The 18,954-nt window shown below is 43.1% G+C and overlaps 1 protein-coding gene across 3 annotated transcripts in view; it reads left to right on the top strand.

The window, feature by feature from the left end:
• The window catches only part of SPPL3 (signal peptide peptidase like 3), a 140,140-nt gene extending 124,127 nt beyond the window's left edge, over positions 1-16,013 (top strand). For all 3 annotated transcript variants that reach the window (XM_086681862.1, XM_086681863.1, XM_086681864.1), the window contains 6 exons: positions 776-888; positions 10,721-10,827; positions 11,088-11,251; positions 12,006-12,205; positions 13,431-13,540; positions 14,192-16,013. In XM_086681862.1, coding sequence (XP_086537988.1) covers positions 776-888; positions 10,721-10,827; positions 11,088-11,251; positions 12,006-12,205; positions 13,431-13,540; positions 14,192-14,263 — 766 coding nt within the window. In that variant the 3' untranslated portion in view covers positions 14,264-16,013. The remainder of the gene's footprint in view (positions 1-775; positions 889-10,720; positions 10,828-11,087; positions 11,252-12,005; positions 12,206-13,430; positions 13,541-14,191) is intronic.
• The last annotated feature ends 2,941 nt before the right edge of the window (positions 16,014-18,954 follow it).

The following is an 18,954-nucleotide window of genomic DNA, read 5'->3' as shown; positions in this document are numbered from 1 at the left end:
AAGGTAGTACTTCCTTTTGCACCTTTTCATAGGAGAGGAAATATACACAAATCTTAGGAAGTCGGAGTCGTTGAAACATGCTTCCTGCTTAGATTATTGAAAGATGAGCAGTTTCATTTTGAAGCAATGCTTTTGTCTCTTGACTAGTGAGTTAATGGGATGTGATCAACTCAGACATTCTTTGCCTTTTGTCTTTGGTGACCAAGAATATATACTAACCACATGGGTTTAAACCCAGTGTGCACACCTTTCACACCTCAACTCCTAAAGCCATTGCTACATGGACACCAAGTGCTGTGTAATAGAGATCCCATATGAACGTAAGGAAACCAGTCACTAGGAGCAGCTGATTTTCCCAGGAATTCGTGATAACCAGATAGAGTTGTTACCATTTTATAAATATGTATTCATCATCACCCAGTGGATTGAACTATTGACCTTCTTCATTTTGCTTTCCTCATAAAAACAGAATTACCCTATAGTGTACTTCATTCTCCTAAGGTTGGTATTGTCACTTTAAATTGTAAACATCCATGTTGATAATTTGGGATAAAAACTACAATATCAGAGGGCTGCAGAAGGATCATTAATGCCTTTGCATTTCCTGTAGCCTACTCCAAAGAGGTCTGGGTGTTTTCAATTTCTGGGAGTCTAGGTATTGCCTGCTATTCTAATCTGGCCCTGATGAACTCTGATCGTGAAGAACCAAGGGAGAGTTCGATTATTGAATATAACGTATCAGCTGTTAGTCCAATAAATACCATGTGTTTTCCAGGATTTCCTTCGGTTGCTGTGGGCGTTTTACTGCTGCTGAATTACTGTCATTCTCTCTGTCTGTCATGCTCGTCCTTATCTGGGTTCTCACTGGCCATTGGCTTCTCATGGATGGTGAGTAACATGTGACAAGTTGAAGTGTTAATACAGTTTATAATTAAATTTGTCCTCCCTTCCTCTGCTTTTTGTGTTTTAGTAATATTTCCTCTGATTACCATGAGTATTAGGTGTCCAAAGGTGGTGGTGTTACATATTGTTGAGTTATTATTTTTACCCACATTCTCAAGATATTTTTAATAATACAGCTTTTTGAGGTATAGTCCACATTTTTACCTACTTGAAGTGGCTTTTAGTATATTCAGAGAGTAAAATCATAACATTATATGACCTATGTGTCCGCCTTCTTTCACTTAGCATGATGTTTCCAAGGTTCTTATTCATGTTGTAACCTAAATCAGTATTTCATTTCTTTTTATGGCCAAACACTGTTCAGTTGTATAGATATGCCAATTTTATTTATCTATTCATCAGTTTCCACTTTTTTAGCTATTATGAGTAATACTAGTATGAACATTCATATGTAGTTTTTTGTCTATAGACTATATATTTTCTTACATAAATGGAATACTGTAATATAAAATACATATGTGGAATATATGCCATATATGTATTATATACAATAGACTCTTTTATGTAATGATACAAATACATGTCTGTATCATTACATAAAGATGTATCCTATCCTTTTTAATAATTCCAGAGTATTCCGTTGTATGTTGTTTATTGCTGGGCCCTTAGATTGATTTTAATCTTCTCTTATAAATAATCCTGAGGTAAACACTCTTGTTCCACCTCATGGTACACATGTCAGGTTACTTAATAAGATTATTTTTCTATGGATGAGTTCCTAGATATTAAATTCCTAGATTAAAGGGTTTTTGTAGTAAAAAGTTTTTTTATCTGTTATTATACTGCCTTTCAGAAAGGCTGTGGCAGTTTATACTCCTGTCCATAGCATGTGAGGATTTCCCTTCATTGGTGATGATAATGATGAAATAATAATGGCAGTATTATTCAGCTAACATTTATTGAGTGCTTCTTACGCATTGGGTGCTTTCCTGGGTGTTTGTGTGGATTATCTCATTTAATCCTGGAAAGTCTTTGAAGTAGGTACTGTTATTGTTCCATTTTACAGACAAGGAAACGAAGTTCAGAGAAGTCACTTACCCAGTCACAGAACTCCTGTGTATACTTGATAGTTCTCAAAATATCTTGGAAGGACATTTCCAAAAATCCCCCCTTACTCTTTTCTCTCCCCTAAGACGTTTCTCATTTTTCTTAAAGGCCATGTAAGCACCTCCATCTCCTTGCTCATTCAGTCCTGACTCCTGTTCTCACAGTTCATTTTCCTGATCTCAAGAAACTTTAACCATTGCTCTGCCCCACAAAGTCTGTTCACTTTCTCCTTTCCTCTGGTGTTTCAGAAGGGAAGGAAGTTAAAATACAAAAGATGATTTTATACTGTTTGTAGTACTATCTAAAGAATTTTTAAAGGAGGAATTTAAAAATCAGAGATTATGGGTATGGATTGCACTTACTCCCATTATCCATTCCAAGCAACTACAAGGCTAATCAAGACCTTGGAAACAGAGCTCTTTGGAAGCAACTGCCAGGTCTGAGAGGCTCCTCTCCACTAAGGCCCTGCAGCTCTGAGGATGGCTTAACTGTGGAACTGTCATTCAGTGTTACCTGAGCACAGAGCCAGCGAGAGTGATGCTCACTGTCCATGCCTCAAGTTCAGGAGTAGCTGACACTTGTATCGCAATATTCTGCTCATGGTCAAATCAGATAGAACTTGACAAAAAGGATTTTAAACTTTGTGTGCATGTGTGATCCAGAATTAGTAATATAATCTTGATAAGGAGGAAATTTTAAACCTTGAGGAAAATTAAAATCTTATTCTTTTGTTTCAAGGGTTTTTTTTTTTTTTTGTCTTGTACCAGTTCAAGAATTTGAAATTTATGTGTGCCAAGTTAACTAGTGAAAAACTCTAAGAAACTGAGTATTGTAAGGAAACAAGCTATAGAGTGGATTGAGAGCTCTGTAAAGCTATAGGTAAATGGCACATGTGATTTTAATCATAGGTGATAATTATAGAGAAAGCGCTTTTTAAATTGTAAATCATACAGTGCTCGCTTCGGCAGCACATATACTAAACTGTAAATCATACAGAGATATCCAGTATACTTCTTCAGCAAAAAATATTTTTAAAAACAATAAGACAAAATTATGGTGATGGAGAACAGACAAGTGGTTGTGTGGGGGAGAGGGTGTGACTATAGCTCAAGGATTTTATTGGGGTGATACAAGTATTCTACACACTGAGGGTGGTGGTGGCTATATAAGTGTACGCCTGTGTTAAAATTCACTGAATTACCTCTAAATAAAAACTATCAATATTACTGTTCAGTAATCTTCAAACGTTACACATATTCATAAAATATTTAATACTTAAATATTATATAAAATATGTATAACTTTATAAATACATAATTTGTTTGTATATAATTGTTGTCATAGTTGTTGTTCATCACTTTTATTGAGTGCCTACCATATACCAAGCTCTTGAGACTCAAAAGTAGTTCCTGGAGCACCTGGATGGCTCAGTTGGTTAAACACCTGACTCTTGATTTCAGCTCAGGTCATGATCTCATGGTTTGTGGAACGAGCCCTGCATCTGGCTCTGCGCTCACAGTGCAGAGCCTGCTTGAAACTGACTCCCCTCTCCCCTCTCCCCCTCCTCCCCCCACTCCTGCTTGCACATGCTCTCTCTCTCAAAATAAATAAATGAACTTTAAAAAAAAGTTCCATGAGGTTGCAGACCACATTACCCCTTAGATTTATTTAGAGGCCTTTAATGAGTCAGAATGGAAAACAGTGTCAAAATCTGCCTGACCATGTGATAATTCATATTTGATGATTTCTGACTGGTTTAGCATCTTAAATTGCCTTATAAAAAAACATTTCTGTGATCATTTACTTTGGAATGTATATAAGCATCCTGAAGTGCAGTGTTTAGGTTGTTTGTTTGTTTGTTTGTTTGTTTGTTTGTTTTTGAGAGAGAGAGAAGGAGAGGGAGAATCTTAAACAGGTTCCATGTGTGTGTTCTATCTCAGGACCAACCGTGAGATCATGATCTGAGCCAAAATCAAGAATTGGACCGCTCAGCCGACTGAGCCACCCAGGCGCCCCAGTGTTTAGGATTTTTAAGTAGTTACCAGAACTATTAAATTTCCCAAATCTAGTATCAGTGCTTGCAGTATTCTTATGGATTGGTGTTTGATACTTCAGTGCTTGTGGAGGTTGATAAAGAATAAGTTCAGAAAAAGAAGTTACATCTGAAATCACATAAATTCCTTGCCCGGCTTATTGTAGAAGAGTAAATGCCTATCTTTATATACTAGGTATTAAGAGTATTGATGAAGTAGCAAGTGTGTGTGTTTGACTTTTCCTGAGATTAAGTCTTGATTTCTTTTTTTTTTTTTTTTTAATTTTTTTTTTTTCAACGTTTATTTATTTTTGGGACAGAGAGAGACAGAGCATGAACGGGGGAGGGGCAGAGAGAGAGGGAGACACAGAATCGGAAACAGGCTCCAGGCTCTGAGCCATCAGCCCAGAGCCCGACGCGGGGCTCGAACTCACGGACCGCGAGATCGTGACCTGGCTGAAGTCGGACGCTTAACCGACTGCGCCACCCAGGCGCCCCTAAGTCTTGATTTCTGCAGAAGAATGACTTGTTAACCTGAAAAGCATGTAGGTGATTTTGAAAGACTTTCATAGAGCCTAATCTCTTTTTAAATCTGTTACAGAAAATTAGGGAGTCTTAATCATGATAATGACTGGAGTAGAGATAGTAAGTATTAGTCCACATCAATCTCATAGCTGCTTTTATGATTATATCCTTCAGCCTCACCTAAACCAGTGCTTCCTGATGAGAAAGCAGGCAGCACAGACATTTCTCCTCTACTACTTTTGAACAAAAACTATTTAGAAATGCTCGTTTGCTGGTTAATACCTAAACCAGATTATTTCAGTCCATATAAAATGACTTTTAGCTATATATTCTGAAGAGAAACTGTTTTATGCTAATGTCCTTAAATGAAAGAGTCCACTTCTGTAAACACCAATCCATAAGAATACCGCAAGCATAATGATTCTCCCTGTACAAATATTATGTGAAATGAGATGATAAAAGCTTCAGGTGCCACTGCTTTAACTAGAGTAATATAGGGCAGTCATCACCTGAATCATCACCACATTGATTCATCTCAACACTGGCAAACCCAAAGTCCTTCTGATGACAAATGGTGTGTAAATTACCTTGAAGTCTTGGGGCAGCTGGGTGACTCAGTCGGTTAAGCGTCAGACTTCAGCAGGTCATGATCTCAGCAGGTCGTGATCTCATGGTCCAATCCATGGGTTCGATCCCCACGTCGGGCTCTGTGCTGACAGAGCCTGGAGCCTGCTTCAGATTCTGTGTCTCCCTCTCTGTCTGCCCCTCCCCTGTTTATGCTCGTTCGCTCGCTCGCTCTCTCTCTCTCTCTCTCTCTCAAAAATAAACATTAAAAAAAATTACCTGAAGTCTGTCAGCCCCCTCTGTGGTCTGAGGTTCTCTGTAATCCCACTAACTTTTGGTGACTCTGCTTTCGTGGAGCCCTTTATTCGTGTGTCCAGACACACATGATACTATTTATAGGTTTTGCTAAGGGTTTTAAATTTACCAAGCTGCTGACCCAAAAAGGGATACCTCTCAAAACAGCAAGCAATGTTCTTTATACTCTCTTGTCTACTCTTCTCAGGCATTGCAGAGAAGAGAAAAATACCTATTTTGTAGTAGTATGTCACTAAAAAAGAAAAAGTTGGCATGATAGAAGGTGACATTCTTTTCAAGATACACTGATTTACACAGCCATCTGAAACACATACTTGAGAACAAGTCAGCAGAATTTTCTTCATTGTACCTTTACAGGCAGGGGCAGGGGCCGGGGCCAGGCTTACTAGACTCGCTGACAGCAGATTGGGGTAAGCAGTTGTCTGTAAGATAGCTGCAGAGTACGTTTCACTGCAACATTTCCTCTAGACTGTGGAGCCGATAGAAAGCTGCCCATAAGAGGCACCTTTATTTTCCCAGTGACCCATCAGAAATACATTTCCATCATGAAATTCACCTGATAGCTAAAATTCTGAGTGTCCAGTGAGGTTCCCCAAACCCTAATCAACCCTAACATGTAGACGTTTCCATCACCTTTTGTCATTATTGATATTCCCCAATATTTACTTACCCAGGAGTCTCTTTTCCCTGCCAGTTTGCACTGGTTGAACTTCCCGTGACCAAGAGTAGAATTTTCCCCACCCCCAAAAAAAGAACTTTTGAGCTTTTTTAAAATTTATTTTGATGATAGATTTTAATATTTATTTTTTAGAGAGCGGGGGTGGGGCAGAGAGAGAGAGAGAGAAACAGGATATGAAGTGGGCTCTGCACTGATAACAGAGCCCGACACAGGGACAAAAAACTCACCAACCATGAAATTATGACTGGGGCCAAAATCAAGAATCAACCGCCTAACCAACTGAGCCACCCAGGCGCCCCCAGTTTATATATTTTTGAGAGAGAGAGAGAAGGTGCGCGTGCTCACCCCTGCGAGTGAGAGCAGAGAGACTGGGAGAGAGAGAATCCCAAGCCCACGGGCCTCGAACCCACGAACCGTGAGATCACGACCTGAACCGAAACCAAGAGTTGGATGCTCAACCGACTTAGCCACGCAGGCGCCCCTGAGCTTTTCTTACAGTTACTGTTTCTCAGATTCTAGTGTTTGATGTTTGTTTTCTGCTGTTACAGAAAATGTAGCTTTCTAGCCATGGTCTTTAATGTTTTGAAATAGGTTCTTCTCTGACATGGAAATTATCTTTACAGACTTCTCTGCACAATCAGAAATCATCTTGTAGGCAGTGATAATTTGGTAGTAGAATTTTTTTGAATGAATGTTTCTCAGTTAAATCCTGTTCTTTGAAGTTAATTTAAAGTGAAGACAGTTATAAATGTGGTTGTTTTAGGGCAAGGCATGAAGTATGGTTTTTAAAAAAATTTTTTTTAATGTTTATTTTTGAGAGAGAAAGAGACAAGAGTGTGAGCTGGGGGAGGGGCAAAGAGAGAAGGAGACACAGAATCTGAAACAGGCTCCAGGCTCTGAGCTGTCAGCACAGAGCCCGATGCGGGGTTTGAACCCATGACCTGAGCCAAAGTCAGACGCTCAACCGACTGAGCCACCCAGGTGCCCTGGCATGAAGTGTGTTTTCAGGATTTTGTATACTAAGAAGTGTTAATAGTAAGAAGACGTTTCAGTGTGTTCTTGGACTAAATCTAGAGTTTTATCTACTTTCAGTTTCATCTGGCAAATTAACCTTTTAAATTTGGGAAATCTTGAGAGAATTTGACCAATAGGTGGTATCATGCATTAGCTAAAAGCTGATGAATCTTGTGCACACACATTTACTGTTCAGGGATCGTTAAACCAGGTTCACAGTGTGGATCCACTGACCAGCTCAGGGACTAGAAGAGTCTTGAACAGATGTCTAGTTCAGCCCCCTCATCTAATACACTTGCTACTAATCTGTGATTAGAAAATGTTCAGTGCCAAAAATCTAGCAATTGATTTGTTTTCTTGTTTTAAAATGCTAGACGCTGGTACTTAGTCCACATAGGGCTTAGCTATCTACAGATACTTTATCTTAGAACTGAGCACTGCTTAAGAATTTACAGGTTGCATGTTGCTTTTCAAGAACATTTTGGCTTGGTTTGGTGTCATTGTCTTTGTCCCTGACCCTGCTGGTTGTGGAAGACAAAGCGACGCAAAGATTATATCGATACTAAGTTGAAAGTAATTCTAGACAAGTGGCTAAGATTAATAATTTACTACTCAACGTTTTTGGTTAATTTTAAATGTAAATTAACCCAAAGTGAAGATGGTTGGTAAAGCCATTTGGGAGAGTCTTGAGTCTCTCAAGCAGCATGGAATGAGGGAAAGTTATCACTTCTCTTAATTTTGGCTTGGAAAAGTGCTAAGGAGGAGGTAAGATTATGAAGAGTTACTTGAATGAAAGAATGGAGAAAAAGAGAGGCAAACTAGAATACTTGAGGGCATGTTCCTGTGATGTGACAGATTGTGGCAGTGTTCTTCTGGGGGTAGCAGTGATACTCGTTATCTGAAACAGTCAGAAGGGACGCATTCTGCTTCAAATGTGGAACTCACAGCACAGCTGGCGACGCTTGGTTGGCATGACTGGGAAGAGGGTATTGCTCAGCTTAACTGGGGAGGAATAGGAACAAAGGAAGACAGACTCTGGGGACACGCCATCCCGTGAGTTGTGCCCAATGCTGTGGGACTTATAATTAGACGTGATCCATCAGAGTAGGGAGCCTAGTGACTGTAAGGCAGGAAATGATGCAAAGTGAATTGTTTACAGTGGCAGTGAAGAGTAAGTGGGAAAGAGAGAAAGTGAAGAAGGACGCACGTCAAACTAGGGAAGTGTGACCGAGGTGTGCTGTAACAACAAAGGGTGGTACACAGAATGGCCGTGGATGGAGTGCACGTGATGAAACACTGATAAATTGAAAACGAATCTAGAGTTTCTTGTATGGAAGATAGGGATAGAATGACAATGTCCCTGAGCAGTTCTGTCTTGTCCGTGTTTGGTTGTGACTCAGGTGGGGTAGGATCAGCATAAGAGGAGTGACAAAGCAATGAGTGGATGCTTAGACCCTGTGGCCTGTAAAGGCTTCTCCCAGTTTAGGGTTAAGGGACTGTATGGTAAATTGAAAAATTCTGGAACGGACCAGTCACCTGCATGTGTCACAGAGGCATATACATTTAACCTTGGGAACCTGCCCCTTTGGTTATCATCAGTCAGCCCTCTGACCTTTACTGCCACACACTTGTCCCTGGTCTGTCCATTAGGCTTTCATCTCTTCCTTTGTTCCCTTGGTGCACTTTGCACCCCATGTTTGCACTTGTAAGTTCCTGAACAGATCACTTGCTACCCTACTGCCCTCACCCCTTCCTCTGCCCCAGGGGCTTCCCACCCTCCACTGACCACTGTTGTTCCTCAGGCCAGCTGAGCTTATCCCTGCCAGTGCCCTGTTTATCGATTCACAGCACAGCCAACTATTTGTTTCTGGAGATCATTATAATGGGAAACCCTGTTTTAAAAAAATGCATATGGGTTGATTATATCATGGGCCTTGGTTCTGTTCTTAGAAATTTATAAAAAAATAAAGGAGACCCTAGTAAAACAAGCACATCCTAGATTATCGTAAAATCAGAAATTATGTTCAACCACATCTCTCCAAAATGCATACTGCAGTACACAGCGTGGAGATCACCGAGTGCTTGGTAACGGTATGACAGAGGAAGAATCAAGATAGTTTGTTCTTTTTCCCAGTGTTAGCACTGTCTTCCAAGGTTAGGAATGGTTTTTCTCCTCTTTTGTTTGTGCAACACCATTCCCATGGTAGGAACTCCCCAAACATGAGTTGATTTGACATGTCCAGGGTCTGCCAGACTGCTCTATTTGCCCACTTAGCTACATGTCCTGACAGTTTACCACCAATTCTATTAAAATGATATACATCTGTAATCTGGCCTCACTTTTCTAACTTTCCTTGGAGTAATTTTAAATTTAAAGTAGATGGAACATAATTTTTCATTCATTCTGAAAATATTTATTGAACATCTACTCTGGTAAGTGCTGGGGCTTCACAGAAAGAATAAGCCATGGTTTTGGTCAACCAGGAGTACCAAATTTAAGCAATAAATTTGCTTGTATATAAATAATCACACTGTTACAGAATGGGTGAGCAAGTTGAGAGAGATTTCAGAGTTCTGTGGTGTCAAAAAAAAAAAAAAAAAACCCTACTTAATCTGATAGATCAGGAAAGACTCCCTGAAAAAGAGTTTTCTGACCTAAGAATGAGGATAGGGGCACCTGGGTGGCTTAGTCAGTTCAGCGACTGACTTCGCCCCAGGTCATGACAGTATAGAAGAATGAATTGCTGAGTAAATAAAAGGGGGCTTAATCTTGGGTATGGGCAGATGCTAAAGTCAGGAGCAAGGAGGAAGTATCCTCAGGGGTGGGGGAGACAGGAAACAGAGCTAAGAAGTCCTAAACCAGGCCTGGCTTAGAGCTTTATCATGCAAAAAAAAATTTTTTTTTAAAGAGAGCTCATGCACGTGGGTGAGTGGCAGAGGGAGGGAATCTTAAGCAGGCTCCATGCTCAGCACTGAGATCGACACGGGGCAATATCCTACAACCCTTGGCTCATGACCTGAGCTGAAATTAAGAGTTGGACACTCGGGGTGCCTGGGTGGCTTAGTCGGTTGGGCGACCGACTTTGGCCCAGGTCATGATCTCACAGTTCGTGAGTTCGAGCCCCGCATCGGGCTCTGTGTTGACAGCTCAGAGCCTGGAGCCTGCTTCAGCTCTGTGTCTCCCTTTCTCTCTGCCCCTCCCCTGCTCATGCGCTCTGTCTCTCCCTCTCTCAAAAATAAGTAAACATTTAAAAAAATTTTTAAAAAAGAATTAGAAGCTTGACTGACTGAACCATCCAGGCACCCCAGAGCTTTATCATTCAAAACAATCTCCTGGGTCTTACACAGTTGAGCACTATCCAAGAGCATGGGAAAAGGGATGTCCCCGAAAACCAGCCCGTCAGAATGGGCTAAAGTGGGCACTTTGCACAAGTAGGGTGTAAATGTCTTAACTTGGAGCTTAAACTGGGCTGCTTGACTTTTGAGGGGACTTAGAGACTGTTAGGTTTATAAGCAGAATCGCTTGTGGAAAGAGGATGAGTCTACTCCACACTGACCAATGTCTGTGGCCTCCTCCCCAGCCCTGGCCATGGGTCTCTGTGTCGCCATGATCGCCTTTGTCCGCCTGCCCAGCCTCAAGGTCTCCTGCCTGCTTCTCTCAGGGCTTCTAATCTATGATGTCTTTTGGGTAAGTGTCTGTTTCCCTGAAGCCACTGTTCTCTTTTGTGTTTAATTGGAGTACGTGTGTGTCTCTTGGGGTGGGGGGAGAGCAGGCAGGCAAAGTTCTGTGCCCTGGGAGCAAAGATTTTCTTTCACCTCCAAAACATGCAGTCAAAAAAGCTTGATGATGTAATATTCTGAGACTTTGCTCTTAAGAACGAGGAGGGCTGATGCTGACATCAGGTTGCTTCTAGCTCCCTCTGTTGAAGACGTCTCTCCATTCGGCAGGTGTTTTTCTCCGCCTACATCTTCAATAGCAATGTCATGGTGAAGGTGGCCACACAACCGGCTGACAATCCCCTTGACGTTCTATCCCGGAAGCTCCACCTGGGGCCCAATGTTGGGCGTGATGTTCCTCGCCTGTCTCTGCCTGGAAAACTGGTCTTTCCCAGGTAGGACTAGCATGTTACAGGGCCTCGTCTTGTGATGATTAATACACTGTCTTCTCCCTGTGCCTCTGTGCTCCTTGATTGGTCTCTGTCACCAGCATTCTTATCCTAGACTGGAAAAGGGCTGTGAGTCATCTGTCCATTATACAAATGAGAAAGAGAATATTGATTTGACTTGCAAAGATTTGTCACTAAATGATACAGGTGCTACTTTTTATTATTGATTAATGTTCTCAAATAACCATATGTTACTACTGTTACCATATTTTGGAGTTGGCTGAAGGGAATTCACAGGAGAATCTGGATCCTTTTTTCTTCTAAGATGTTTGTAAAAATATGTCCTAATGCTAAAATTATACAGTGGCTGGTAATATAATCTTGGAAAAAATTGTGTTGCTTTAATATCCGTGTCTGGTAGTAGTCAGGTGCTTGTTTGAAGTCACAGCAGTGAATGTGTGACAAATACTGAATTGCTTGACATTTCTAGAGGAGACAGTACTTAAACAGACGACTTTAGCAGTCACTTTAGAGGTGCTCTCTTAAAGCAGTGAGGGAGCCTGGTTAAAGACATTCATCGTCAGTACTCTTCTGGCTTGTAATCTCTAAACTCTTACAAACTAGTGCTGTTCCACCGCTAGAGATTGCCTCCCATTCAGGTAAGTCCAACTTCTTAAAAAAAGCTGAGAAATGACTCTGCACAGGAGGAGAAATGGGATTGTTGAGGGTGGCATCCCTGACCTGTGCCACTGCATTTCAGCTCCACCGGCAGTCACTTCTCTATGTTGGGCATTGGGGACATCGTGATGCCTGGACTCCTGTTGTGCTTTGTCCTTCGTTACGACAACTACAAAAAACAAGCCAACGGTGACTCCTGCGGTGCCTCTGGACCCGCCAATATCTCTGGACGCATGCAGAAGGTCTCCTACTTTCACTGCACCCTCATTGGATACTTTGTAGGTAAGACAGTGGGAGAGGCACGTGATCCACTAACTGTCCTCCAACCCGTGGAGTTAAATCAGGTCTTCTAGCTGCAGACGCTGGATGGAAGGAGTGCAGTAACTGGTTGCTATCACAGACAACCACGAAGGACAAGTAACAGTGGCCTGTGAGATGACAGGTGCTGTCCTTACTGGTCAGCCCGTTCCCGATCCAGCAGTAATCTCTGAAGAACATTGGAAGAAGAATATGGTCAGCTCTACCACACAGTGATCATGGATCAGTCTGTGTGCCTATTTAAATCTTCAGCTTGAAGTTAATCCATGTCTTGCTTAATTTCCCATTTTTTTAAACAGGTATTTCCCTTCATTTGTTCTAATATGTTTATCACCTCTAATCTCAGACTCTCACTAGGCTAGTTTTTCTCTAGGCAGCTCACTTACGGACCAACAGTAAGAGACCTGTGTGATTGGGCTAGGAATAGCGGTAGCCTGTCTGCACCTCAATGGCTACAGCATAGTGGTTCATTTCAGTACAAAAACTCAGAGACAGGCATGGCAAGTGGTGTTAGCCCACTGAACAGTAGAGGAGGCTGAGGCTCAGAGAGGTGAAGTGCTGTAGCCAGGGTTACACAGCTTTTGTAAGTAGCACAGTTGGAACTTGGACCCAGGTCTTTTGCCTCCGAGTCTGGCATCACATACCACACAAGACTGAGGAAGACCAGGCACGCTCAGTGCGGAAGTGAGGGCTTGAACCAGGAACCTGAGCACAGAAAGGGACTTGAGCCACTCACGCGTCCTTGCGATGCTAGCATTTTTAAAGCTGTAGTGTTCCATGCTTTTTTTTTTTTTTTTTTTAATTTTTTTAACGTTTATTTATTTTTGAGACAGAGACAGAGCATGAGCAGGGGAGGGTCAGAGAGAGAGGGAGACACAGAATCTGAAACAGGCTCCAGGCTCTGAGCTGTCAGCACAGAGCCCGACGCGGGGCTCGAACTCACGGACCGCGAGATCACGACCTGAGCCGAAGTCGGCCGCTTAACCGACTGAGCCACCCAGGCGCCCCAGTGTTCCATGCTTCTTTAACTGCTAGGGCTGGGCATTTCATAACCTACCTATTGGACAGAATGTGTCACAGTAGAGCTGTCCAGTCTGAAGACCCTGGCAAGCAGCAGCCGTATTACAGGTTCTTTTCTCTCGGGGCTGGCCCCTTGGCATTATTCACGAGTGTTTTTCTCTCCTTATAGGTCTGCTCACCGCTACTGTGGCATCTCGCATTCACCGAGCAGCCCAGCCTGCCCTTCTCTATTTGGTGCCATTTACCTTATTGCCACTCCTCACGATGGCCTATTTAAAGGTGAGAGAAGCAGTTAAAAACCTATGAAAGCAATAACTTGGCATATATTCTCCTTGCCAGAGGTGGTTCTCCTTAAGCCCCAGAGCTCTTGGTCTTGACAGTGGGTTGATGGGTTTTTGCTAACCTGGTATTAGCAACCTCTTCCAGACTATTGCAGCCATTGGCAGAAAATGCTAGTGAGTTAGACTACTCACGCCACCTGGTCATGGATGGACTAACTGAAATCCCTAGAGCTCAGCTGCAGAGACTTCCTGTTTCCCTTAAAAGCAGCGCCCTGTTGTCACTTAACAGCTTTTTTAGTACTCTGCCTTAAAGTTTGGAAATAAGAAATGTATGATTACAGCTAGACTTGGAGCATTACCTTATAATATTTGCATTATCCCCATTTTACAGAGGAGGAGGCAGAGAGGCAAACTAACTCGCCTTTAGAATCTCACTGAGAAATGAGAGAACTTACACCCTTCTTGGCGTAAGGGGCCTAAGAGCTCTTCTAGTGAGTTCTTCAAAGAATGGTGGTTATCTTTCAGTGCATGAAATTGAAATGTTCTTTGATTCTCTGCAGAAGCAGTGTGGTGTGAGATCAAAAAGGACTTGTAGATGTGTGTGGCTCACGTTTAAACCTGTAACTTAGTAAAGTTCCTTCTTTCCCAGGGTGACCTTCGGCGGATGTGGTCTGAGCCATTCCACTCCAAGTCCAGCAGCTCCCGATTCCTGGAAGTATGATGGATCCCAGAGAGTGACCAGAATGGCCATCTTAGTCCTTTTCTGTCAACGCGTGGTTTTGTTTCTTCTTAGAGCTGGCCTGGTACTCAGAGATGTACCTGTTTAAGGAACTGACGTGTGACTGGATTTTGCGTTTGCAGGGAGCTTGTTTGCAGGAGCGAGGTGCTGGAGCCCTGCTTGGTTCTTTCTCTTCCTGCCGTTGTAGAGGCGGAGCCCCTCCTGAAGTGACAGGCCCTCCCCAGCGCTCCTTCCTCCCCCGTTTTTATGAATCTGCACCAGACTGTTACCCATGGGGGATGGAGATGTGACTGTTTAAAACTGACAACGGCAAGGAGTCGTTCTGTACCTTTTGAACACTAAAAGGATGAAAAATATTAGCAAACCGAAGTTTCTTCAGTGAACCCTCAAGAACTTTGGGACCAGTTTCCTATGGGGGACTCAGTTTCAGAGAACTGAGACAGAAGCTCTTCTGTCGTTCTATTCTTTCCTTTTTTTGGATTTATTAAATATTTTCTGTGGTGTGAAGTGACTTATTAAATCCACAGACATTGAGTGACTTCTTACAACATAAACATAAGAATTTGTTGTAATGAGTTCATGTCCACCCAGATGTTGTGTTGGCAGTGAACGAGGGCACGGTTTTTATACATACACACACGCGCACATAGGTATATATGAATAAACAAAAATTAAAACCTGCTAAGATCATGCTGTGTAGCAGACAGGGACTTGCTGTAATTTTTAGCATGTAGAGCAGTTTACTCTGGCTTTCTTGTATATGGATAAGCTGCTGTCTTTCCCTCCACAACTGAACGTGCAGTTAAAAACCAGTATAGTATTTGTACTGATATACTCATGGACTTGAGGGGGCTCTCATTTGGTTTTGATCAGTGTAGCAAATTAGGGATGAAAAGTTAAAACTTTTTGGCCCTTTTTTTGTTTGTTTTTACAGGCTTCTCCCTTGCAGGGTTTTTAGTAGTTTCTTCTTGAACCAATGCATGTAATATAGCAGCAGGTGTCTTTGTGCTTTCTGATCATAGTAATGTACTACTTGTAAATACATTTTTCTATTTTCTATTTTTTTTGTATTTTTTTTTTTTTTGGCATTTTGTTTCATTGGTGTGCTGTATTTTCCATGCCCTCACTCCTTTAAGAAAAAAAAAGGAAAAAAGCAACACGAGATCCTGTCCTTGCTGTTGTGATTATGGTCTTGGTTTACCTGTGGTGACAACTGGGTGTTGGGGACAAATGTCAAATGCCCCTCTGAGCTGGGCCCTACATTCTAGGAGTTGTGGAAGGAGCGAGCTGCTCTGTCCCCTTAGAATCTGACCATGTGCTGTGGTCTTTGCTGGAGAGCTGGCATTCTGGTAGTAATTTAAGTGTGATCGTGTCAGCTCGCCTTTGTCTCAGCAGCCCCAGCCCGGTAAGAAATTGCCCACTGTACAGGCAGAGAGAATCCTGGCTACCTGACAGCAGAGGTCGGAGAAGGGCCCACGTGTCCTGATTTCTCCCTTTGGCAGGTGACGTGCCTCTGCCTCAACCTGTGTGATGAACTGGTGTGCTGGGCTTCCCGTTGCCAGAAGCCACGGTGGACAGAGCTCGTAGGCCGTGCGCGTCGCAGGGCGTGAGGGCGGGAAGCCATCAGGATGGTGCGTTCTTCTGTTGTGTCTTCAAATCCTGCTGAGGGCTGTTTTGTTTTTTGTGTTCTGTTGTTTTTGTTTTTGTTTTTTTAATAAATGACTCCTTTCTAGCCTTTGTCACCTCATCTTCACTTTTGGTTGTTGGTGCCACACAGAGCTCCCGTCACCTCCTACCTGCTGTGCCTGTTCCAGAAGACTGATGGGAAGACCCTGTCTCCAGACAAGGTCACCCGTGGCTCTGGTTCAGTCCTAGAGATGTCAAAGAATTGAAGCTTCCGTTGCCCACAGCACTCATAACAGCCTCTGGATTTGGTGAATACCAAAGGTACACTCATGTGCTCGCTGCTCATCAGCTGTCTCCTTCCTCAGCCCTCGAGGATGCTAATTAAACAAGGCAGGGGGTGGGGGAACTCTTCCAAAGTGACTAAGTGCTAGTAATGGTTAGAGGTAGTATCCTGGCAGTGATTATCTTTATTTATGTTTTCATGAAAAACCTAAAATCCGGACAATATAATTTTTTGTCATCCTTGCTCCTGTGCAGGTTTAGGGGGAAAAGTACCCACACGGGTCTCCTGAAAGTAATTTGGATTCCAGCTGCTAGTCCTCAAAGCCCTTAAAACTTTGGCACAGGAACCGCAACTATTCCCTTTGTTTTAAATCAACCACAAAAGACACATTAGAATTTCCCCTGGTTCTGGAAATAACAGGACTCTTGGGGGGCAGGGAGCAGCTACAGTTATAGCACATTATTTCAATTTCTCCTTACAATCTTCTCCCCTCCCCTGCCTCATACAGACTTCTGTCTTCCTCTTATTTTTTCTGTTTTCTCAGATGCTCTGACTTCTGGTGTTTTCTAAGAAGTCTTGTTTGCATTAGGCAAGGCATGTTGACAAAGTTCTAGCACAGTCCCCCTTCCTTCCTCACTGGTCTGAGGTTCTTCCACCTCCAGAGAGACTGCACTTTGAAACTCTCATAGTAACTGTCTTCTAATTTGAGCTAATGAAGATAAGACAGCAAAGTTTACCCAAAGTCTTGTATGCTCCATCACTGACTGTTATTACAGCTTCTGTTTTTCTGAATAAGACAACTACACAGCGCCTTGTGTGGGGATGGTGCAAATCAGCACTGGGGGCCTTGGGGGGTGCCTTTGTAGCATGCCAGCACAGGCCTTGGTTAAACAGGTAAGTTATGTTACCTACAAGAAAAAAGGCTAGTTCTCTGTGAGGCTGGAGCGAAGGGAGTTCTGTTTTGTCAACAAAGTGTTAAAAATAGATTCTGCCGTGTCTGCAGAGCAGCTCTCACGTTACCGCTAACCAGATCCAGCGTTGTATGTAGACATTTGTGTTTGGTGAAAGCCAACATTTACGTCAGAGCCTCGGAATGTAATCGTTTTGTGTATACATGAAGCGCACTCCTCAGGAATCTCGACTGCAGTTCTTTTCCACGGAAGCAAAGCAGGCCAGGCCGCACAGGCTCCGAAGGAAAGCAGCGCATCCTACTTCTGGTGTTCCAGCGCACAATGGCCTGCACGGCCTCCTCCCTTCGCTCCGATACATCACCTTGGCAGTTTCCAGCCGTGAAATCACTTCAAGAACAGTGGCTCTTAACACGGGTGTCAGCCTTGCCATGGAGTCTGTATGAAGTCCTGCAGATGTGGCCACAGAACCCGGGCTCTTCTCTCTTCCGGGAGGCATAAGCCAGGTAAGACCTTTTTTACCCATGAGTTATTTCTATTCTGGTGCAATTTACAGACTGCTCCCTATTTCCGAGACTGAATGAACTCTTCACTTCTCCAGGTTCGGAGTCTAACTTCTCATGTGAATGGAGCCTCTCCCAGAACAGTACTTTGTCCACTCCTCCTTTTCGGCCATGTAATCGGTTTCCTCCTTGGCCTTTCCTTTGGAACTCAAACCCTTTCCCACCCATAGGTGGTAATTCAGTCATGTTTCAACTTAAGCCGTGTCAGGCACTGGCTGCTCCGGGGAACAAAACCCAACAGCCAATGCCCTACTCTAGTGGTGTGCTGCAGGGGCTGCTTAACCATGGAACGTTGTCCCCGCACATGATGTTACCCAGCAGCACAGCACTGAGTTTCAGAGTGCATCAACCTAAAATTGTCAGGAGGCAGTAGTAAGCAGGGGTGTTTATTTGGGATCAAGGAATTGCAATTCGGGGTACACCGATTTGGGTAGCATCCCAAGTAGTGTCCCACTAGGGGGCAAAAACCAGAGGATTTTTTTGAGCGAATAGATATTGTCTACGAAGAGTTCTCATTGGTGTTGGCGGCAGACAGCTAATCTTGGCAGAACATAATGGGTTGTTAAGGCTGTCCCCTGGAAGGCGAAGCTTGTCACTGTAGCAAGTTGCAGGTCCCAGCAGAGTCCTTGAGAGTATCTGCAGTTTAGCCCAGTTCACGGCCCCACCTGGTGAGGATGTGCCTGAGGCCCACCTCCTTAATGGCCTCCCGGCTGCATTTTATTTCACCTTTGACAAGTACATTCTAGAGCTTTCAGTCCAGGACTCTGGGCTTTCCCATAAATAGCAAAGACATAGTTGGGAATGCTTGTTCACGGGACTGGATGCGCCCAACTAACAAAGTTGAAAGCAGGGTTATAACCATAGTGCAGAAGAAGCCATGTTCCTGACTAAATGTATAAACGACACCGAAGGAAGCACCGAGCACATTCTGTCTCTGAAGCATGATTTGGAAGTCTCACTACCAAGAGCCAGCAGTTCGTTTGTGGCAATTCTAGCTTTCTGCAGTGCTTTCTAGTGGTGAGCACTTTGGTGTGCTATAGAGCTCTTGGATACTTGAAGTATTAAAAATTCATGTGGTGGACTCAGGCTTTATGGCTCCTCTCATTTGGATGCCGCATAGTCAGTTGTTTAAGTTCCAAGAAGTCTATCCCCTGTTAAGTAGAACTGTGTAACTTTCCGCTGGTTCGCAGGTGAACAGTGGTCCTGAAATAGAGGAGTCCGTGAGCTTGCTCCAGCCCCCACTGAGTCCTGGGATCCTCACTAGATCCACAAGACTGAGGAACGGGAACCAAG

The sequence above is a fragment of the Puma concolor genome, chromosome D3 (genome assembly GCF_028749965.1).
Source record: "Puma concolor isolate L17-30 chromosome D3, mPumCon1.1.hap2, whole genome shotgun sequence".
In the NCBI taxonomy this organism is placed as follows: domain Eukaryota; kingdom Metazoa; phylum Chordata; class Mammalia; order Carnivora; family Felidae; genus Puma; species Puma concolor.
The sequence above is the reverse complement of the archived record's forward strand: the minus strand, read 5'-3'. Positions and strand labels throughout refer to the sequence as shown.